The sequence below is a fragment of the Pan paniscus genome, chromosome 4, assembly GCF_029289425.2.
Source record: "Pan paniscus chromosome 4, NHGRI_mPanPan1-v2.0_pri, whole genome shotgun sequence".
NCBI classification, from domain to species: Eukaryota; Metazoa; Chordata; class Mammalia; order Primates; family Hominidae; genus Pan; species Pan paniscus.
Window position 1 is genome coordinate 44,810,205 of NC_073253.2, and position 23,302 is coordinate 44,833,506.

General features: G+C 42.2%; 1 protein-coding gene across 8 annotated transcripts in view; it reads right to left on the bottom strand.

Annotated features, from left to right (window-relative positions):
• Positions 1-22,642, bottom strand: part of SLC30A5 (solute carrier family 30 member 5) — a 39,975-nt gene extending 17,333 nt beyond the window's left edge. For 2 of the 8 annotated variants that reach the window (XM_055112332.2, XM_003806792.5), the window contains exons 1-5: positions 18,173-19,202; positions 11,642-11,764; positions 9,448-9,514; positions 7,862-7,947; positions 4,128-4,215 (exon numbers count right to left, since the gene is read on the bottom strand). In XM_055112332.2, the coding sequence (XP_054968307.1) occupies positions 4,128-4,215; positions 7,862-7,947; positions 9,448-9,514; positions 11,642-11,764; positions 18,173-18,255 (447 nt within the window). In that variant the 5' untranslated portion in view covers positions 18,256-19,202. Of the gene's footprint in view, positions 1-4,127; positions 4,216-7,837; positions 8,616-9,447; positions 9,515-11,641; positions 11,765-18,172 lie in introns of those variants that run through there. The other 6 variants (XM_055112333.2, XM_034960007.3, XM_024928904.4 and 3 more) reach the window with 5 other exon arrangements.
• Between the last annotated feature and the right edge of the window lie 660 nt (positions 22,643-23,302).

Here is a 23,302-nt window from a genome sequence, read left to right on the forward strand (position 1 = left end):
CTCAAGTGATCCTCTTGCCTCAGCCTACCAAATAGCTGGGACCACAGGCATGTGCCACCATGCCTGGTTAATTTTTTATTTGTAGAGACCAGGTCTAGCCATGTTGTTCAGGCTGAGGAAAAAGGTTTTCATAAAAGAAAATTATAGAAAGGACATATTAGCTCAGTTTATGTAAATATTTCAGAATGGTAGCTTCAAGAGCAATCTAAATAGCATTACTATACATTCCTTTTTTTTTTTTTTTTTTTTTTTTTGAGGAGAGTCTCACTCTGTTGCCCAGGCTGGAGTGCAATGGCACCATCTCGGCTCACTGCAACTTCCATCTCCCGGGTTCAAGTGATTCTCCTGCCTCAGCCTCCTGAGTAGCTGGGATTACAGGTGCACATCACCACGCTTGGCTAATTTTTGCATTTTTAGTACAGACGGGTTTCACCATGTTGGTCAGGGTGGTCTTGATCTCTTGACCTCGTGATCCACCCGCCTCGGTCTCCCAAAGTCCTAGGATTACAGGCATGAGCCACTGTGCCTGGCTAAACAGCATTACTATACATTCTATATTTACAAATTTACAGGTATAACATGTCTTGTATGATACATATACTTGTAGAATACCTATTATATATAGATACATTAAGTGTATTATATATACCTATAATGGAAGTATAATACAATACTTCTATTAAAGTTTACAATGCAAAGTGAGGATACCCTTCTATTCATTCTATGATTACCACTATAATGGATAAATTCTGTTAGTGTGGTATTACAACAAAATTCAGTACACTACACATGAGAAAAACCATGTACTTTTAAATTTCTTAAGTTTTCACTGAGTTAGGATATGGCAACATCAACAACAATCAAATACAGAGAACATAACTTAATCTTTTTGTTAACAAAGAAGGCAACTGAGAATTTTGTAATGCTTCAGTCTCATAATTAAGAAAAAAAGGCTGGGCGCGGTGGCTCACGCCTGTAATCCCAGCACTTTGGGAGGCCGAGATGGGTGGATCATGAGGTCAGGAGTTCAAGACCAGCCTGACCAATATGGTGAAACCCCGTCTCTACTAAAAGTACAAAAATTAGGCCAGGCACGGTGGCAGGTGCCTGTAATTCCAGCTACTCAGGAGGCTGAGGCAGGAGAATTGCTTGAACCTGGGCAGCAGAGGTTGCAGCGAGCTGAGATTGTGCCACTGCACACCAGCCTGGGTGACAGAGTGAAACTCTGTCTCAAAAAAAAAAAAAAAAAGAAAAAGAAAAAAAAGGCCGGGCGTGGTGGTTCACACCTGTAATCTCAGCACTTTGGGAGGCCAAGGCGGGCAGATCACAAGGTCAGGAGTTCAACACCAGCCTGGCCAACATAGTGAAACCTTGTCTCTACTAAAAATACAAAAATTAGCCAAGTGTAGTGGCATGTGCCTGTAATCTCAGCTACTCGGGAGGCTGAAGCAGGAGAACTGCTTGAACCTGGGAGGTGGAGGTTGCAGTGAGCCAAGATGGTGCCACTGCACTCCAGCCTGGGCAACCCAGTGAGACTCCATCTCAAAAAAAAAAAAAAGAAAAAACAATCATCAAGTCCTGGACTGATGCCCCGATCCATTTCTCACACTAATGAGAACACTCTCACTTCTAGTTACTTAAGGAGGAAAACTTTTTTTTAAAATGTTTTCAAGTCATTTTTATTTCTTTTGTGAGTTGTCATTCCCAGTTTTTTGCTGATTTCCTGCCAAGGATCTTAAGCATTTTTTAAACTGAAATGGGTGATTTATACTTTGAAAGGAATGTAAAACTTATTTCTGGCAATTTTTATTGTTAGTTTTTTGTATACACACTGATTTCTGTTATACGTTAAGTTTATAATCATTATGAAGCCAAATATAGTGAGTTTTCCCTTTGTGATTTTTTCCACTGCTTTTGTGCTCAGAATTTTCTCCATCTACGTATTTTATTCTATGTTTTTACAAATGTCTATTTTGTAAACTCACAAAGCTCTTCAATACACTTGAAATTTATTTTGGAGTACTCTATTAGTGAGGGGGAAGGATTAAATAGTGGCCTATGCTTTAATACTAATGACCCAGTTTGAAATCTACAGGCAGAGTATTCTTTTACTCTGTTCTACTTGGCATGTTACTTTGTTCACTTCATTACTTCATTCATCTCCCTCCATTACTTTGCTTGAAAGTCCCTTTCAGAATAGGGACTATTATACCTTATTTCTCTTTATCTATCCTTTCCTTTATGTCTAGGAAAATGCATCATGCACAGGAAGTGTGGGAGATCAGTCACAGTGGTGGAAGAAATTATAGGAATAGAGGCAAACCTTCTTGGAAGGCTGGGGGTTTTGCAAGTTTTGAAGGATATTTTGGCTGAAGGCAGCCAGATTCTCTTATCAGAAGCCTAAAAGCTTAAGGCGTAGATACAAGGGAATGTAGAGGAGTTTATCTAAATAGCTCGTTTACTCATGTTGTCCTAAAACCGACCTTTGATCATTTGCGCTCAAGACTGCTCTCCATGTAGGGGGTCAGCAATGTTATTTACCCACAAAGCATGTTGATTCAAGGCCTTTGTCATTAAATCTATACTGAATAAATGCCCGCAGTGCCAGCTTGTCAGGGCTGCAGCTGCTGACTCTTTACAGCACCCTCCTTAGGGTCTGTAAGCAGCCTGGTTCCCCAGCCCACTCCTTCACTAAATACCTGTGTCTGAGTGCATTTGTCGTTCAGCCAGGGTCTGCAAGTAGGACCCAGCAAGGAAGTGTTTAATTTGGTAAAACAGAAACACTATATAGTTCTAACAGTTTGGAATTGTAGATTGGTAACTCATTTAACAAAAGGATAATACTTGAATCACTTAGGATGAATAGGAGTGCTTAGGTGGCGAAATGTTGGATAAATGTTCATCATAACTTAAATTTAACAAGTTTTTAGTTATTTTTCAAAAATGATTTACAGGGTTAAGAATGAGTAGGGGGTTTGGGGGAAAGGTGCATGAGTACAACATGAAAGAGATTATTGTGGTGATGCATCAGTTCTATATCTTGCTTGTAATGATGGTTACACAAATCTACACATGACAAAATTTCATAGACCTACATGCATACATACATACATACATACACACACACGATCATATGTAAAATTGGTTAAATCTGAGTAAGGTCTATGGATTGCACCAATGTCAATTTCCTGTTTTTTTTATTTTTTAATTTTTGATTTTAATTTTTGTGGGCACATAGTAGGTGTATGTATTTATGGGGTACACGAGATGTTTTGATATAGGCATGCAATGTATATAATCACATCAGGTAAATTGCGGTATCCATCCCCTCGAGCATTTAGCCTTTGTGTTACAAATAATTCAATTATACTTTTAGTTATTTTAAATGTATGATTAAATTATTATTGATTATAGTCACCCTATTGTGATATGAAATACTAGGTCTAATTGACTGGTTTTGATAGTGTACTTGAATTGGTTAAGAAGTTACCTTTGGGGGAAACTAAATGAAGGGTGAGGGTCCTCTATGTACTATTTTAGCAACTTCCTAGGAATCTATAATCATTTCAAAATCATTTTCCACTGTTTCCATGTTAAGAAATTTCTCCAACTATGGATTATATTTTCACAAATATCTATTTTTGTAAACTTATAGAATTCTTCAAAAACAAAAAAAAAATTGTAAGAAAAATGTAAAACTAGCAGAAAAAGCCCCTGGATTTTTTTTTTTTTTTTTTTTTTGAGGCTGAATCTCACTCTATTGCCCAGGTTGGAGTGCAGTGGCGTGATCTCAGCTCACTGTAACCTCCGCCTCCCAGGTTCAAGCAATTCTTATGCCTCAGCCTCCAGAGTAGCTGGGATTACAGGTACCCACCACCATGCCCAGCTAATTTTTGCATTTTTAGTAGAGACGAGATTTCACCACGTTGGCTAGGCTGGTCTCAAGCTCCTGACCTCATGTAATCCGCCCGCCTCAGCCTCCCACAGTGTTGGGATTACAGGCATGAGCCATCGCGCTCAGCCTCCCTGCATTCTTTTAAATGGTGAAAGATAAGATTTTATTCCTTTGGATAATATGTGACATACATACTTTCCATTTCCAAGTAACTGATAATGGAAAATTCTACCTTTGCTGGTCCTCCTCCAGAACTGGTGAACAAAACACTGAGTAGTGAAATGACAACAATATCACTGTGCTCAAATAGCAGCAAAGTCCTACAAAAATAAAACATTATCATTTATGAAATGTAATTTATCTTTATCAAGACACATGAATTCAACTAGAGTTAGAGAAAGAAAAACATTTCCCCTTGATTTCACAAAACATAAGAAAAATAAATAGGTACAACTGCTTTAGAAAATAGTTTGGCATTATCTACCTTAGAAAGATTGAAGCTACAAATACCTAATCATACCACTCATAGAATTACATCATACAGATTTCTTATTCTTGTATAGGTATGTATCAGGTAACACTTACCAGGTTGCTCATACCAGCACTGTTTGCAGTAAGCCAAAAAAATACAGGCAATGTGGCTGGGTATGGTGGCTCACGCCTATAATCCAGCACTTTGGGAGGCCAAGGCAGACGGATCACGAGGTCAAGAGATCGAGACCACTCTGGCCAACATGGTGAAACCCCGTCTCTACTAAAAATACAAAAATTGGCTGGGCGTGGTGGCACACGCCTGTAATCCCAGCTACTCGGGAGGCTGAGGCAGGAGAATCGCTTGAACTCGGGAGGCGGAGGTTGCAATAAGCCAAGATTGGGCTGCTGCACGCCAGCCTGGCGACACAGTGAGACTCCATCTCAAAAAAAAAAAAAAAAAAAAAAAGTACAGGCAACATATACCCATGTGCTGCATAACATTATTTTGGTCAATGATAGACCACATATATACGATGGTGGTCCCATAAGATTATAATGGAGCGGAGAAATTCCAGTCACCTAGCGTTAATGCATTACTCACGTGTTTCTGGTGATGCTGGTATAAACAAGCCTACTGCACTGCCAGTCATATAATACAGTACATACAATTATATACAGAACATAAGACTTGATAATGATAATAAATGACTATGCTACTGGTTTATGTATTTACTATACTATACTTTTAATTATTTTAGAATGTACTTTTGCTTGTTAAAAATAAAGGTAACTATATCCTTTGACTTCAAATAGTGGTGTCAAAAACAAAAAAAAAGTTAACTGTAAAATAGCTTCAGGCAGGTCCTTCAGGAGGTATCCCAGAAGAAGGCATTGTTATCATAGGAGATGACAATTCCTTGCATGTTACTGCCCCTGAAAACTTTCTAGTGGGACAAGATGTGGAGGTAGAAGACAGTAATATTGATAATCCTGACCCTGTGTAGGTATAGGCTAATGTGTGCATGTCTGAGTTTTTAACAAAAAAGTGCCAGGAGCAGTGGCTCATGCCTGTAATCCCAGCACTTTGGGAGGGCGAGAAGGGTGGATCCTTGAGCCCAGGAGTTTGAGACCAGCCTGGGCCACATGGCAAAACCTGCTATCAAAAAAGATACAAAAGTTAGCCAGGTGTGGTGGTAGGCACCTGTAGTCCCAGCTACTGGTGACGCTGAGGTGGGAGGATCCCTTGAGCCAAGGAGATGGAGGTTGCAGTGAGCCAAGATTGTGCCATATACTCTAGCCTGAATGACAGAGCAAGATCCTGTCTCCAAAAAAAAAAAAAGTTGAAAAAAAATTAAAAACAGAAAAAAGCTTATAGAATAAGGATATAAAGAAAGAAAATATTTTTGTACAGTTGTACAATGTGTTTATGTTTTAAGCTGTTTTTACAAAAGAGTAAAGTATGCTAAGGTTAAGCTTCTACCTCCTGAGGTCAGGTGATCTCTTCCACCTCAGCCTTCTAGGTAGCTGGGATTACAGGCACGCAGCACCATGCCTGGCTAATTTTTTGTAGAGATGGGATTTTGCCATGTTGTCCAGGCTGGTCTCGAACTTCTGGGCTCAAGCTATCTACCCACCTCGGCCTCCCAAAGTGCTGGGATTAAAATTTTTGCAATTGAGAAACTGCATGATGGTTTTAGTAGAAGAATGAGAGGGCAGTGTTGGTAGTGATAAGGTCAGGAGCTAGATGACTAAATAGGGAACCAAGTAAAAATGTAAGTACTTCCTCTTTCCCTCCTTATTGTAACACAAAAGGACAGTGATATAGTAACACAGGAACCAAAACATAATTTCATGAATAACAAATTTAAAATATTGCAGAGGATAAGCAATAGCAGCACTCAATCATATTCAAGCATACGGTGAAAAACCTCTTCCCAAGCTAGGAAATTCAGCTAGCTTTCTCAGCCCTCCAAGCTGCAGCTGCTACTGTGGCTAGAGATATGACATTTCCAATTATACCTACTCTGCATCTGACAAAGTACATGACAAACAAGTCAAAGGGATCCTAATCCAGAAGCTATTCTATTGGCCATGAGAGGGGAAAGGACTTTTCACAAAGCATTTCCACATTTCTCACCGTTCACTTTCCACTCTGTCTACCCCACTATTCTGAGTGAGATCCTTTAGAACAGTGGTCTCCAACCTTTTTGGCACCAGGGTCTGGTTTCCTGGAAGACAATTTTTCCAGACAGCAGTGGTGGGGGGATGTTTTAGGACATAACTGTTCCACCTCAGATCATCAGACATTAGATTCTCCTAAGGAGCATGCAACCTAGATCCCTCTCATGCACAGTTCACAATAGGGTTCGTGCTCCTATGAGAATCTAATGCCATTGCTGATCTGACAGGAGGTAGAGCTCACGCAGTAATGCTTGCTCCCCCGTGGCTCACCTCCTGCTCTGTGGCCTGGTTCCTAATGGGTTACGAACCCATACTGGTCTGTAGCCAGGGGGTGGGGGATCTCTCTGCTTTAGAACATTCTTTTTTTTTTTGAGACAGAGTCTCGCTCTGTTGCCCAGCCTGCAGTGCAGTGGCGTGATCTCGGCTCACTGCAACCTTCGCCTCCTGAGTTCAAGTGATTTCTGGCTAATTTTTGTATATTTTTTAATAAAGGCGGGGTTTTGTTATGTTGGCTAGGGTGGTCTCCAACTCCTAACTTCAAATGATCCACCCCTTGGCCTCCCAACGTGCTAGCATTACAGGCGTGAGCCACAGTGCTGGCCAAGAACATTCTTCATTTCACTCCTTACCTCTCATTCTCACGGCAAGGCATTTTTTCTTACACTTATTCACTAAGTAAAATCCTTTACAGATGGGGAAATGTTAAAAGAATGCTCATACACAGCTGCATGATACAATTCCTATCAATGGTCCCTAAGCATTTCCTCCTTAAACCAGTCCACTTGCAGAAAAAGACTAATCTATATAGATCTAGGGAAATATGAAATGGGAGTAGTTTACTTTATCCACCACGCATTTAATCTGATAATTGATATACTACTTCTGAGACATTTATTTATGAGAGTATTTGCAAAATTGTGCAAAAAATGAGTGCTTTTAGAGATTTTGTTCTCCTTCTTATTGGCTAATTTTATTTACCACTTCAGACCTTTTATTATAGTTTCTAAGCTGTTAACAGGGATCATAAATAAATGATTAAAAAGCCATTTATGCTAAAAATTTTCTGAAACTTGGAATTCTAACTAGTAAAATATCTATGACAAATCATGAATAAATATATTAATGGTATTCACCAAAGAACTAGTCCAGAAACTAAACAGGTTTGTTCTATCTGTTCAATTCTCTCTGATGCTATAAAAGTGCTAGACACATTTGTACAGATAAATATTTGATGTGAAACACAGTGGAACAAAAATAATATTCAAAATGAAGAAATACAAACACACATTCAAAATATGCATTTTTATTTACCTTAGTGGTCCACAAAGAGTGAGGCCAAAAAACCACAAGAGTGAAATAATACACCCAGCAACTGCATGTTTAAATATTTTGATCCACTATAAATGGAAACAAAAAAATTAAAAATTTCAGTCACATATATTTTTCTATATATCCAAATTTTAAATAAAATACAGAAAGATAATAATAACAAATATTTTAAAGGTGAAATCATTACATATTTTGTAAATAGAAAACATAAGATCCCTGGACTAAGTCTAGATTTCCAAGACAGTATTCTTATTCTGGGCCGGGTGCTGTGGCTCATGCCTGAAATCCTAGCACTTTGTGAGGCCGAGGCAGGCAGATCACCTGAGGTCAGGAGTTCAAGACCAGGCTGGCCAATATGGTGAATGAAGCCCCGTCTCTACTAAAAATACAAAAATGAGCTGGGTGTGGTGGTGGGTGCCTGTAATCCCAGCTACTCAGGAGGCTGAGGCAGGAGAATCGCTTGAACCCGGGAGGCAGAGGTTGCAGTGAGACAAGATCGTGTCACTGCACTGCAGCCTGGGCGATGGAGCAAGACTCTTTCTCAAAAAAAGAAAGAAAAAAAAAAGGACAGTATTCTGTTTTCCATTATCTATATTCTTGTCTGCTGGTAGATTTTGAAATCTTTTTCTTCAGAGTACAATTTTATGATTTTTCAGTTTCCCACTAGTTTCCTAGGATCATTTAACTTTTTGTCTTTAAATTCTTTTCTACCAGGAATTTTTAGTGATCCAATTATCTGAAAGGAGAGAAAAAAGTTAAAATGGGGTTTAGACTATTAATCATATTTTAAAAAATGTTCTTGGTCTCTGAAACAGAAGTACTTAAATTCGTCTTTCTAATAAAAAAATTATGGCGCAGGTTTGTAAGTCATGGCTTAAAGCAAACATGTACTATGGTATAACTGCTGCCCAAAGAAGTGATGATGTGAGATGATTATGCAAAATGTAGGACATTTCTAGTTTGAATCACAGCTGCCTAAAGAGAACAGTGACAATGATCATGAGGGTGTCACATTGTCACAATGATGATGAGGCATCATTCTAAGAACTTCATAAGTATTAATTCATTTTTCCTCACAGTTCTGTTAGGAAGTTACTATTATCTCCATTTTACAGTGAGCAAATTAAGGTAGAGAGAAATCAAGTAACTTGCCCAAAGTAAGGGTCAGTAAGGAGGACAGACAGAACATGACTTTGTCTGACTCCAGAAATCACACTCTTAACCCCTATGCTTTGTCAGCTTTCCAGTGACATTTGTACTAGGCTCTTGGGCATGCTTTCATGTCCAATTTGTAAATCTTTCAGAATAAGAAGTGTGTACTGAAGAAAACAATTACATGAATGCTTTATAATTTTTTTTACCCTCTTGTTTTTTTAAAAACATTCCATGATCTTAGTACTTTATGATTTAAAGTCTCCATTCTGAAAAGACAAGAGCAAGTTAACTCTAAAATTGTTCTGTGTTATACTTAAATCATTCATTAAGTACCCATTATAAAAAATAAGCATTGCCTCCTGGCCCACTAAACGAGAAGCTGCTAGGAATAAAAGATTCTGCAAAAATCTTACCTGGTGTTTGGTAATAGTTTTCCCAGAAGAAAATGGCTTTTGAAACAAAACCATAAAAAATGCAGTCCTGTAAATATTGAAACATTAATATATTAATATTAATCCATATTAAACACAAGATACAGTTTTAAGTAAAGACACTTATTTTAAACAAATATGCCAGAACTTGAAGTGTTATCCTCTGAATAAATCATACTGGAGAATTAATTATACTTATTTTAGTAAAACTCCTATTGCAATATTTTGATAACTTTTTTTTTTTTTTTTGAGATGGAGTCTCGCTCTGTCACCAGGCTGGAGTGTAGTAGCACGATCTTGGCTCACTGCAACCTCTGCCTCCCGGGTTCAAGCGATTCTCCTGCCTCAGCCTCCTGAGTAGCAGGGATTACAGGCGCACGCCAACACGCCCAGCCAATTTTTCATATTTTTAGTAGAGATGGGGTTTCAACATGTTGGCCAGGCTGGTCTCGAACTCCTGACCTCAGGTGATCCGCCTGCCTCGGCCTCCCAAACTGCTGGGAAAACAGGCATGAGCTATCACACCTGGCCGAGAACTCTTATTTTCTAACTGTCTTCAGAACCAGCTAACAAGCCACAAAAATAAAGGAGTCACAATTTTTTTTATATCTTAAAATATCAAAGAAGAGAATTCCTATTTTCTCTAAAATTCAGTAATAAATCTTGAAATAGTATAATGAAAATGAAGAAATTACTAATTATATATCCCTACCTTTCACATTGCCAAAATAGTTATATAAAAATGCACACAACTTGGCCAGGCACAGTGGCTCAAGCTTGTAATCCCAGCACTTTGGGTGGCCGAGGTGGGCGGATCACCTGAGGTCAGGAGTTGGAGACCAGCCTGGCCAACATGGCAAAACCCCGTGTCTACTAAAAAAAATACAAAAATTAGCTGGCCATGGTGGGACACACCTGTAATCCTAGCTACTCAGGAGGCTGAGACAGAATTGCTTGAACCCAGGAGGCAGAGGCTGCAGTGAGTTGAGATTGAGCCACTGCATACCAGCCTGGGCAACCCAGCCAGACTGTTCAAAAACAAACAAACAAAAAGCACGTCACTGGTGCTTAATATTTCCTAGTCAATAATCTCTTTCCCAACTTACCAAAATTATACTTCGAAGAGTGTTTTTTTTTTGTTTTTGTTTTTTAAATGGAGTCTCGCTCTGTTGCCCAGGCTGGAGTGCAGTGGCATGATCTCAGCTCACTGCAACCTCTGCCTCCCAGGTTCAAGCAATCCTCCTGCCTCAGCCCCCCTTGTAGCTGGGATTACAGGCACATGCCACCACGCTTGGCTAATTTTTGTATTTTTAGTAGAGACAGGGTTTCGACATGTTGGCCAGGCTGGTCTCCAACTCCTGACCTCAGGCGATCCACCTGCCTCCGCCTCCCAAAGTGCTGGGATTACAGGCCTGAGCCACCGTGCCCAGCTGACTCCCAAGAGTCTTTAACAGGTTTTTATTAACACAGAGGGTGGTCACTATCAATCTCAAGGTCCAAGAAATCTTTATTTAGAATTTCTTATATGTAGGCCGGGCGTGGTGGCTCATGCCTGTAATCCCAGCACTTTGGGAGGCTGGGGCGGGCAGATCACAAGGTCAAGAGATTGAGACCATCCTGGCCAACATGGTGAAACCCTGTCTCTATTAAAAATACAAAAATTAGCTGGGCATGGTGGTGAGCGCCTGTAGTCCCAGCTACTCGGGAGGCTGAGGCAGGAGAATCGCTTGAACACAGGAGGCAGTGATCTTGCAGTGAGCCAAGATCACGCCACTGCACTCCAGCCTGGTGACAGAGTGAGACTGTGTCTCAAAAAAGAAAAAAAAAAAGCATTTCTTATAAGTAGAATAAATTAATGTTCACACTACATGAGGACTCTGTACTAAGAAAGGATTATGCAGTGAATAATAATAATAATCAATAGCCCAAAAACTAAATTTGCAAAAATCTCATCAAAGCTTGTGTTTAGGCAAGTGATTAGAGCACAACAATCCGTTTTCTTTTCAGTCTCTTTGTACCTCTAATCTTAAGTATACTCCCAGTTAAAAAAATTTATCAAATACTCATCAGGAGGAACAAACAAAATATTGTATGTAAAGTTTCTTAAAGATACTCTGTTAAAACAGGATTTTCAAAGAAATAAAAAATATCAAGAAAAAACCCCCCACACACTCACCCAAGTTTTAATATAAAAATGAACTGAACAATGTGAACAGCTTTTAGGAGATCATATGATTCGAAAAGTCCCACAGCCTTCAAAAATTTAGCGAAACATAGTAACACAATATATTTTGTTAATCTGAAAAATAAAAGCAGAAACAATTTTTAGTATCACTGAAATTACAAGCAACTCATCAATCTGGTTTTTTAAACAAAAGGTCATTACAAAAACCATAGAAATATACATAAACACAAAATGAAACAAAACAAAGTCCCCAAACAACTCACCATCCACGTGATAACTACTGTTGACTTTTTTTTTTTTTTTTTTTTAACTCATAGAGACGGGGGTCTCAATGTGTTGCCCAGGCTGGTCTCGAACTCCTTCGGTCAAGCGATCCTCCAACCTTGGTCTCCCAAAGTGCTAGGATTACAGGTGTGAGCCACCGCGCCCTACTGTTAACATTTTGAGGCCAGGTGCAGTAGCTTGAGACCAGCCTCGGCAACATGGCAAAAGCCTATCTCTACAAAAAATACAAAGAATTAGCCAGGCATTATGGCGCGTGGTAGCAGTCTCAGCCACTCGGGAGGCTAAGGTGGGAGGATCACCTGAGCCTGGAAGGTTGAGGTTGCAGTGAGCTGTGTTCGTGTCACTGCACTCCAGCCTGGGCGACAGAGTGAGACCCTGTCTCAAAATCCAAACAGTCTGGGCGCTCATGCCTGTAATCCCAGCACTTTGGGAGGCTGAAGTGGGTGGATCACCTGAAGTCTGGAACTCAAGACCAGCCTGGCCAACATGGCGAAAACTCACCTCTACTAAAATACAAAAATTAGCTGGGCGTGGTGGCGGGTGCCTGTAATTCCAGCCACCTGGGAGGCTGAGGCAAGAGAATAGCTTGAACCTGGGAGGCAGAGGTGCAGTGAGTCGAAATTGCACCACTGCACTTCAGCCTAGGTAACAGAGCGAGACTCCGTCTCAAAACCAACCAACCAAGCACAACATTTTGGTATACATACTTCTGGTTTCTTTTCAATGTATATGAATGATTATGTATAGATACAGTTTACTTTAACAAAAAATGCCCAATGAAAAATGAAAATTTTGTTGATCGAGTTGCTGGACTATTTTGTTATCTGCTTTCTAACTTAATAACTCCTCCAAACAAATGAGAACAAAATAAAAACTAAATTCTGTTATGAAATGAAAAGACCACAATATAGGAAGAAATGGAAGAATGGTAAATGCCTTTGGTTTGCGCCTCCTCGGCCTTGTTAAGTGACTACAGTGAGAGTTGTGGTTGAAAGGTCAATTGACTGGACCTAGAGTCCTAAAAAGGCTCAGGAATTGGAAACACCTCAGGAGGGGAATGAGAAGCTGAAAAGACGAGGATCTCTAGGAAGTCTTCCAAGTAATCAGATCCCCAGGTTCCCACCCAGCAGGCAGGCAACTATCTCTCCTCAACCACTATAGGAGTCACGAGTCTTAGCCTCTGGCGAGGTCACTTAAATTTCCTGAAGTAGACAACTCTGCTGGCTTTATAAGAGAATGTCCATGTTTTTAGGAAAAACAAGGATTTAAGGATAAAGAAGCATGAATTATGTAACTTATTCTCAAATAGTCCAGGGGAAAAAAATACCTGCGTGTGTGCATTCAGAGAGAGAATAATAAATTACACAGGACGATACATTAACAATTATGGAGTCCAGGTAAAGAATATACTACTCTTGTGACTTTTAAGTAAACAGGAAATTATTTTTAAATGAGTAGTTTAAAAGTGTTATTTATTCAAGAGTGTATTGTCTCAGGTAGGGAAATGTGGTAAACAATCCTTTGCTATTTTATTTGTACTATTTACTTAGCAGAGTTACCCTTCTATTGTAGTTTATTGCAGAATCAATCAAATGCAACTCAGGACTGGTTGAATTTTGATGGATTCCAGGTTGCAAGAGTTTTACTTTATACAGACCAAAAATCAAATACTAGTTATAATCTGCAACAAAAACTAGTTGACAAGTCCTTTAATTGTGGGTATTTTTATGCCTAAATTCACAAATATGGATTATTTTAAACAAAGGTTTATTTTGGTTTAAGTCCTCTTTGTGGGGAAGGGCAGTGGGTCACAGTTAACATTTGTTGAACACCTGCTATGTTCCAAGTGCTTTGAATACATCATTTCATTTAATTCTTACAACAGTCCTACAAACTAAGAAGTGGTATCCTTGTTTCACAAAACTGAGTCGTAGAAAAGTAATTTGCCCAAGGTCACACAACTAATAAATAAGCTGGTAGTCCGAGTTGTTTAAAACCCCATGTATAGTGCCTTCTACATAGTAGATACTTGAGTATTTATTGAATGAATTGAACTTGAATTACACACTGATTTTTATTTTTTAGCCAGAGAACTGTTGAGCTACTGCAGTAGGCAAAGCCCAAGAGGCAGGTTTGAACCTAAATCCAGATTTCAGTAATTCCATGTTTAGAGAACCAGGGAATTTTCTTTGATTGAACCCCCGGGTTCAAGCAATTCTCCTGCCTCAGCTTCCTGAGTAGCTGGGATTACAGGTGCCTGCCACCATGTCAGGCTAATTTTTGTATTTTTAGTAGATGGGTTTTTGCCATGCTGGTTGGCCAGGCTGGTCTCATACTTCTGACCTCAGGTGATCCACCCACCTTGGCCTCCCAAACAAAGTGCTAGGATTACAGGCATGAGCCACCGCGCCTGGCGAGAACCAGGGAATTTTCTAAACCTTCACAGAAAAGTCCAGTGATAACCTTTGACAAGACTAGCTAATGGGAAATAATGGTTTATAAATTGGGGGTGTGGGGGGATGGGCCAGGCATGGTGGCTCATGCCTGGGAAGCCTAGGCAGAATGATTACTTGAGTCCAGGAGTTCAAGACCAACCTGGGCAATACAGCGAGACCCCGTCTCTCCAAAAAGTTTTTAAAAATTAGCCTCCCTCTCCTCTCCTCTCCTGTCTCCACTTCCTGATAAATCGACGCCATTGTTTTTCCTTCATAACATGAACTAGGAATGTCTGCTTATCAATATAGGTTACTTAGCCTGGTTTTTCATCTTTAGCCCAACAGTTCATTAATTGGAACTTTAAAAATCAAAGAATCCAGGCCAGGCATGGTAGCTCACGCCTGTAATCCCAGCACTTTGGGAGGCTGAGGTGGGACGACTGCTTGAGCCCAGGAGTTTGAGATCAACCTGGGCAACATAGCAAGACCTCATCTCTACTAAAAATTAAAGAATGAACTGGGCATGATGGTGCACATCTGCAATCTCACATACTGGGGAGGCTGAGGTGGAAGGATTGCTTAAGCCCAGGAGTTTGAGATTGCAGTGAGCCATGATTATTTTACTGCACTCCATCCTGGGCAACAGAGGAACTGAACTTGTCAGAAAGAAAAGAAAGAAAGGGAAGGGGAAGAAAGGAAGGAATGAAGGAAGGGAAGGAAAGAAAAAGAGAAGAAAGAGCAGGGCGCAGTGGCTCACGCCTGTAATCCCAGCACTTTGGGAGGCCCAGGCGGGCGGATCACGAGGTCAGGGGATCGAGACCATCCTGGCTAACACGGTGAAACCCCGTCTCTACTAAAAATACAAAAAATTAGCCCGGCGCGGTGGTGGGCGTCTGTAGTCCCAGCTACTCGGGAGGCTGAGGCAGGAGAATGGTGCGAATCCGGGAGGCGGAGCTTGCAGTGAGCCGAGATCGCGCCACTGCACTCCAGCCTGGGCAACATAGCGAGACTCCACCTCAAAAAAAAAAAAAAAGAAAAAGGAAGGGAAGAAACAAACAACTAAAATCTCTAAGGGTGTTTTTTGTGTTCTGTTTTTTTCTAGTACATATACATTTACTTTTTTTGTTGTTGTTGTTGGTTTTTTGTGGGGTTTTTTTTGGGGGTTTTTTTTGGAGGGGAAAGGCGGGGCAGGGTTTTGCACTGTCACCCAGGCTGCAGTGCACTTATAGGATCATAGCTCACTGCAGCCTTGACCTCCCAGGCTCAAGTGATCCTTCTGCCTTAGCCTCCCAAGTAGCTGGAACTACAGGCACTGCCACTGTGCCTGGCTAATTTTTATATTTTGTAGAGACAGGGGTCTCACTGTGTTACTAGGGCTGGTCTCAAACTCTAGGGCTCAAGTGATCCTCCTGCTTTAGCCTACGTTTACTTTATACCTAGACAATTGCTGGAGATTTGGTAAGTTTTCCAGAAGGGTCCTTCCGGAAGGCTGAAGCCTGGCTTTTGGGATATTGGAGTTAAATGAGAGAATGGTAAGCAGAGTTAAGAGGGGAAACTTCTTTTTAATTTCCACATTTTCCGTCCAGGACCTCATCCTTCCTTTACTCTTGCAACCTGGAATCCATCAAAATTCAACCAGTCATGAGTTGAATTTGATTCTGCAATAAACTACAATAGAAGGGCAACTCTGCTAAGTAAGTAGTACAAATAAAATAGCAAAGGATTGTTTACCACATTTCCCTACCTGAGACAATACACTCTTTACACTCTTGAATAAACAGCACTTTTAAACTACTCATTTAAAAATAATGTCCAGTTTACGTAAAAGTTACAGAGTAGTATATCCTTTACCTGGACTCCGTAATTGTTAATGTATCGTCCCGTGTGATTTATTATTCTCTCTCCCTCTGAATGCACACACAGAGGTATTTTTTTTCCCTTGGACTATTTGAGAGTAAGTTACATATTTCATGCTTCTTTATCCTTAAATACTTGTTTTTCCCAAGAACGTGGACATTCTCTTATAAAACTAGCAGAGCTGTCTACTTCAGGAAATTTAAGTGATATGCTTTTTTTTGAGACGGAGTCTCGCTCTGTCACCCAGGCTGGAGTGCAGTGGTGCGATCTCGGCTCACTGCAACCTCTGCCTCCTGGGTTCAAGCCATTCTCCTGCCTCAGCTTCCTGAGTGGCTGGGATTACAGGCGCATACCACGTCCGACTAATTTTTTTTTTTTTTTTTTGGTATTTTTAGTAGAGATGGGGTTTCACCATGTTGGCCAGGCTGGTCTCGAACCCCGACCTCAGGTGATCCACCTGCCTCGGCCTCCCAAAGTGTTGGGATTACAGGTGTGAGCCACTGCGACCGGCCTGATATGACACATTTATCTAATCTACTGTCCATAGTCCAGTTTTGTCAATTGACCCAGTAACATCCTTTAAAGCACTTTTCCCCTACTACCAAATCAGACCAGAATTGCCTATTGCATTTAGTTGTCATGTCTCAAGAATTAACATCTGATACGCTGTTATTTACAAAATGAGATGCTCAAAATAGATTAGAAAATTAAATTTATGCTACAAAAATGCAGTTGGTTTAAGTTCTGTCCTATGTGGTGTTCTTCCCTTTTCATAAAAAATGCTTATGTTGGGCGGGCGCGGTGGCTCATGCCTGTAATCCCGGCACTTTGGAAGGCTGAGGCAGGCCGATCACGAGGTCGGGAGCTCAAGACCAGCCACACCAATATGGAGAAACCTCGTCTCTACTAAAAATACAAAACATTAGCCAGGCGTGGTGGCGTATGTCTGTAATCCCAGCTCCTCGGGAGGCTGAGGCAGGAGAATCTTTTGAACCCGGGAAGCGGAGGTTGTCGTGAGCCGAGATCGCGCCATTGCACTCCAGCCTGGGCAACAAGAGCGAAACTCCGTCTCAAAAAGAAAAAAAAAGTTACGTTATAATGCTATTACTACAGTTCTAAAGAATTTATCACATTTATCACTTTCTTTAAATATCAAAGAAGTATTTATTCCAGAATGGGCAGAACTCGTTAAAAATGGAGGCAATGAACACCAGTTCCAGCCAAATTGCAGGGCTATATTTTGTGCATTTTCGACACTATCTCAGAACTTAGGAAGGACACACTAGAAAGTGGTCGCTGCACCTGTTGGTCCCTTACTTTTCGGGTTGGTGGGAGAATTGGAGAGAGGAAGTGGGAATTTTCACTTTTTACTCTATGAATTGCTTTGCTGTTTAGATTTTTTTTTGACAACGAGGACACATTTCTTATTTAAGAACAAAATAAAAAAAGAAAATGGGGCTGGACCCTCGATGTGCTCAGTTAATCTGAACATCCAAATTCCCCTGAACATCCAAGTTCACGTATGTACTTTGGTTTCCTCGCCTGAAGAGAGCTGATGGTGACACCTTCCCCTAATTTATGCAGGGAAACGTCAGAAAGGCTAAGTAGTCGCCAGACTATTTCAGGGAGAAACAGCCAAGAGGAAGGCTTCTCACAGATCAGAAAAACCTCTCACGTGAACTGGCGGGCAGTTCTAAGACTGACTGTCTGCCTTGTAACCCAGAAATTCAAGCAGAATCTTTTTGGCTTTAGCGCCTTCATTCTGCAGCGGGCACCCGAAGAGCCCGGGGAGCCCGGAGGCAGCCTGCGCGCAGGGAGGCAGGCAGAGGGAGAGGGCGCGCCGACCCCGGGACGTCCCGGGCTGTCAGCGGAGACCGGAGGGAGGCCGGAGAAAGTGCATCCTGAGCGACCCGGCCGGTCGCTGCCTTCCGGATCGGTCCCTTACCGAGCGCTGGGTACGTCCACCGGCCCAAGGCCGCCGCCGCCGCCGGGGCCGGCCAGCACGTCCCCGCCGTATTTCTCCTCCATCCCGGGGCTCACGAGCCGCCGCCGCTGCCCCTGTCGCGGGGTCTCCTCATGTCTCGCCGCTGCCGCGGAACAGCGGGTGCAGGCGCGTCACTCCCCCATGGCAGAGACCCCGTCGGGCTCCTGCAGGCCGGGCTGCCACTGCCGCCGTCGCCGGCTCCGGCTCACTAGCACACACGCGTCGGGACTAGGCCGCGATCAGTTCCGGCGGCGCCAGGTTCCCGGGAAGCAGCGGCGGTAGGGACGTTGCCAAGCCACGTCATCAGGCCCAGCAACCCTCACTCCCGGGGGAGTGCCCAGCCTTGCGTCTGCGCAAGCAGAACACTCGCCTTTCCTCATCCCTTAGGCTCCTCCCGCCACGTTGTGTCGCATTGAAGCCCCGCCTCCTATCAGCCTCTCCGGTTGGCGCTCCCGGTGCACTTACCTGTCCCTACAGTGCCACCTATGGGCCGTCAGAAGTACAGCGGATTCCTGTAGGGCAGAGGGAGAGGGCGTGGAAAATGTACAGCGTGTGTGATTAAACAAAGCTCACCAATCTTTTCCTCTGCGTTAGGGATTCTTTTTTTTTTTTTTTTTTGAGATGGAGTTTCGCTCCTGTTGCCCAGGCTGGAGTGCAATGGCGCGATCTCGGCTCACGGCAACTTCCACCTCCCAGGTTCAAGCGATTCTCCTGCCTCAGTCTCCCAAGTAGCTGGGATTACAGGCATGTGCCACCACACCTGGCTAATTTTGTATTTTTAGTAGAGACGGGGTTTCTCCATGTTGGTCAGGCTGGTCTCGAACTCCTGATCTCAGGTGATCCACCCACCTCGGCCTCCCAAAGTGCTGGGATTACAGGAGTGAGCCACCGCACTCGGCCTAGAGATTCTTAATCTAGGTTAACATACACTCTGCCTCTAAGTTTTTGTGAGTATGGATCATTTTTGTGATGAGAAGGCCCGAAGTCTTAAAAGTTCACATGCCCTTCCCCCAACCAGGGATAACTATTTTTGAAGCTGTAGAGAATCGATTACAAATAGTGGTACGGCCATTTCTTTTGAACAATGCCTTTGATGGACTTTGGAGAGGAGAAACTAGTATTGACCAAAATTTGCCTCCTCAGCAAACTATCCCAGGGCAATTTTCTAGGAGTGACCACGTGCGAAACTTCATGGCCTTCTCTCCTACTCCTAAGGGAACCTAAAGGCAATTTCCAGATTTCTAAAGAAACATTCTTATCCTGGGCAACATGGCAAAACCCTGTCTCTACCAAAAATACAAAAACAATTAGCCAGGCGTGGCATATGCCTGTGGTCCCAGCCACTCAGGAGGGAGAGGCGGAAGGATCGCTTGAACGTGGGAGGTCAAGGTTGCAATAAGGCATGATCATGCTACTGCGCTCCAGCCTGGGCAACAGAGCAAGACCGTCTCTGGAAAAAAAAAAAAAAAAAGAAAAAGAAAGGATTCTTCTTTGCCACTGGGAGCCTGGGGTCATCTATCAAATAAAGTAACGGAGGAAGGTGACTGCTTTTGTGGCTTTTTGTGTGGGGCCTGGAGTACTGGTAACCGTCGTTGCTAGAGGCCCTGGAATCCAAGTGTGTGAGGACAGAACATAGGAGAAGGAAGAGGATTTTGTTAAGTGTCGCTGCAAACTGTTTTGTCTCCTTTTTGAAAAGGAAAGCGTTGATTTTCTTTAAATTCTGCCTGTGAAACTGTGTAATCCAGGCACATCTGTAAAAACAGGTGAGGTAGTGTTACCTGAAAAGGGGGTCCTCATCCAGACCCCAGGAGAGCTTGGATCTCACGCAAGAAAGAATTCGAGGCAAGTCCATACAGTAAAGTGAAAGCAAGTTTATTAAAAAAGTAGAGGAATAAAAGAATGGCTACTCCATAGGCAGAGGGCGCAGTGGCTCATGCCTGTAATCCCAGCAGTTGGGAGGCTGAGGCGGGTGGATCACCTGAGGTCAGGAGTTTGAGACCAGCCTGACCAACATGGCGAAACCCTGTCTCTACTAAAAATACAAAATTAGTCGGGTGGGGTGGTGCATGCCTGTACTCCCAGCTACTCGGGAGGCTGAGGAGGAGAATCGCTTGAACCCGGAGATGGAGGTTGCAGTGAGCCAAGATCGCGCCATTGCACTCCAGCCTGGGCAACAAGAGTGAAACTCCGTCTCAAAAAATAAAAATAAAAAAAAAATAGTAATAAGAATGCCCAACCTCCTGGGAATGCAGCCGAGTAAGTCTCCGCCTTGTTTTACCCAGCCCCTATTCAAGATGGAGGCACTCTGGGTCAAACGCCTCTGACAAGTAGGACTGGGTATTATAAAGGTTGTTTTTCTGTTGCTAAAAATTTAGGAATGTGGGTTCCTGTGTCAGTCTTGGTTTGAATCCCAACTCTGCCACTTAGTAATTGTGGGATCTTGGGTCAGTTAGTTGGCCTTTCTGCGCCACAGTTTTTTTTATCTGCAAAGTAGGAATAGTAATATTTATATTGTAGGGTTGTTGGGGGGATTATACATGTGTTAATAAGTGAAAAGTCTCTAGAACTTGCTAGGTTTTGAAGGGAACATGAGGGTTAAAGAAAGACACACACACACACACACACACACACACATACACACAAACACACACAGAAAGAGGGCGGCTCGACAGTAAATGCAGGCTTTATGTCCAGCATAAAACCTACAGAAGTGGGGGACCAGCTTAATGCCAGAGCCCACCACTGCTTATAGGCTGGGGGTATTTATAGGTATGGGCGGTAGGGGTCTGGGCAGTATGGCTTGCTGCCCGGCAGGATATTGATAAGATGTTCCTGTGATGAGGCAGTTCTGGCCCTTGTTCTGGCAGATGTCATCATGGTGTTCCTTGGAACTTTGCCCAGCAAGATATGATAGGGATGTTTCTTTATTTGGGCCTTTGTCTGCCTTGTGGTCAAGTGGTTAGACAGGATGTTTCTTACAGCCCCGAACCCCTGTGAAATGTTTCACTTTGACCAAGGTCTGCAAAATTAGTGGGGAGCTTACAAAATGGTGCAGTTTGGACTAACAGAACTGTTGTCAGAGGCGTTTGAACCGGGGCAACTCCATCTTGAATAGGAGCTGGGTAAAATAAGGCTGAGACCTACTGGGCTGTATTCCCAGACAGTTAAGACATTCTAAGAGATGTCTATGGGGTAGCCATTCTTTATTCTTTATTCCTTTACTTTCCTAATAAACTTGCTTTCACTTTATGGACTTGCCCTGAATTTTTTTTTTATTTTGATACGGAGTTTTGCTCTTGTTGCCCAGGCTGGAGTGCAATGGCATGATCTCGGCTCACTGCAACTTCCACCTCCCAGGTTCAAGTGATTCTCCTGCCTCAGCCTCCCCAGTAGCTGGGACTACAGGCATGCGCCACCACACCCGGCTAATTTTGTATTTTTAGTAGAGACAGGGTTTCTCCATGTTGGTCAGGCTGGTCTCGAACTCCCGATCTTGGGTGATCCACCTGCCTCGGCCTCCCAAAGTGCTGGGATTACAGGCGTGAGCCACCAAGCCTGGCCCTGAATTCTTTCTTTCATGAGCTCCAAGAACCCTGTCTTGAGGTCTGGATCTGGACCCCTTTCCTGTAGCACTATGAATAGTATAAAATGTCACTCAATAGATGTTAAATATTATTATTACTCTGGGAAATTTGGGGATGATTTGGAGATGAAAATCGGGTTTTGAGCAGTATAAATTATAATTAACTTACAATACTCTAATTTGAATACACACAAAGACCTTTAGTAGCATTAAAAAAAACGAGGTATCACAGTCTGCCTACTGGAACTTTATTGTTGAAACCACCTTTGCAAAATTATAACAGTGAGAAAATTATGGCAAAAGAGATCTGATCTAATCAAACCCTGTCTTGCCTTTAGCTTTCAAACTGCCCTTAATCATTCTTGGGCTTGGGCCAAGCTAACTTTGGGAGACATTTATAGTTTAAATGATAATGGCCCTTCCCCCAAACTCGATTACCTTTGTAAAGCTATTGAGAGACCATCAGGCTAGGAGAATGAGAGAAGCCTGAATTCTGCTAAGGCGTAGACATCAAGGAGTGCTAGACAGTATTCCAGAGGTCACAACTTACCTAATTACTCCTGCAGATAACATCACTCTTGTAGAACCTAAGATTGGCCTTTTGAGACATCTTTTCAGTTTTTTTTCAGTTTTTTTTTTTTTTTGTGTGTGGCATATCTGAAGACTGATGGGTCCAGATGGACAATAGCTCCACCTGGATCCAACTACCACTTCTGTGGCCCCACCCAGAAGTCGTTAATAGCAATAAGTTAGGAAGGGAATGTGGCTCTTTTAATTGGGAAAAAGGCTATATGACTGAAAATAAGGACATTTGTCATGAATTAGGACTGTGTGGAAATAAATGTGGATACTGGTCTTGTGTCATTTGGGCCACTTGGATAAAAAATAAAAAGGATCCAGTCCACCTTCAAAAAGGAAAAAATGGCCCTTACTTTACTGAGGGACAATGTAACCCCTTAGAGCTAGTAATAACCAATCCCCTTGATCCTTGCTGGAAAAAAGGGGAGCATGTGACCTTAGGAATTGATGGGGTCAGACTGGATCCTCAGGTAAATATCTTAGTTCGAGGAGAAGTTTACGAACGCTCTCTTGAGCCACTGTTTCAAACTTTCTATGATGAACTAAATGTGCCAGTACCAGAAATTCCAGGAAAAACAAGAAATTTGTTTTTGCAATTAGCCGAGCATGTAGCCCAGTCTCTCAATGTCACTTCATGTTATGTATATAGAGAAACTGTAATGGGAGATCAATGGCCATGGGAAGCCCAAGAATTAGTACCTACAGACCCAGTTCCTGATAAATTCCCGGCTCAAAAGAATCGCCCTGATAATTTCTGGGTCCTAAAAACCTCAATTATTGGACAATATTGTAGAGCTAGAAAAGGAAAAGAATTCACTCACCCCGTAGGACGACTTCGTTGTCTGGGACAGAAACTGTATAATGGTACCACAAAAAGTCACTCGGTGGAGTTCAAATCACACAGAAAGGAATCCATTTTGTAAATTCCC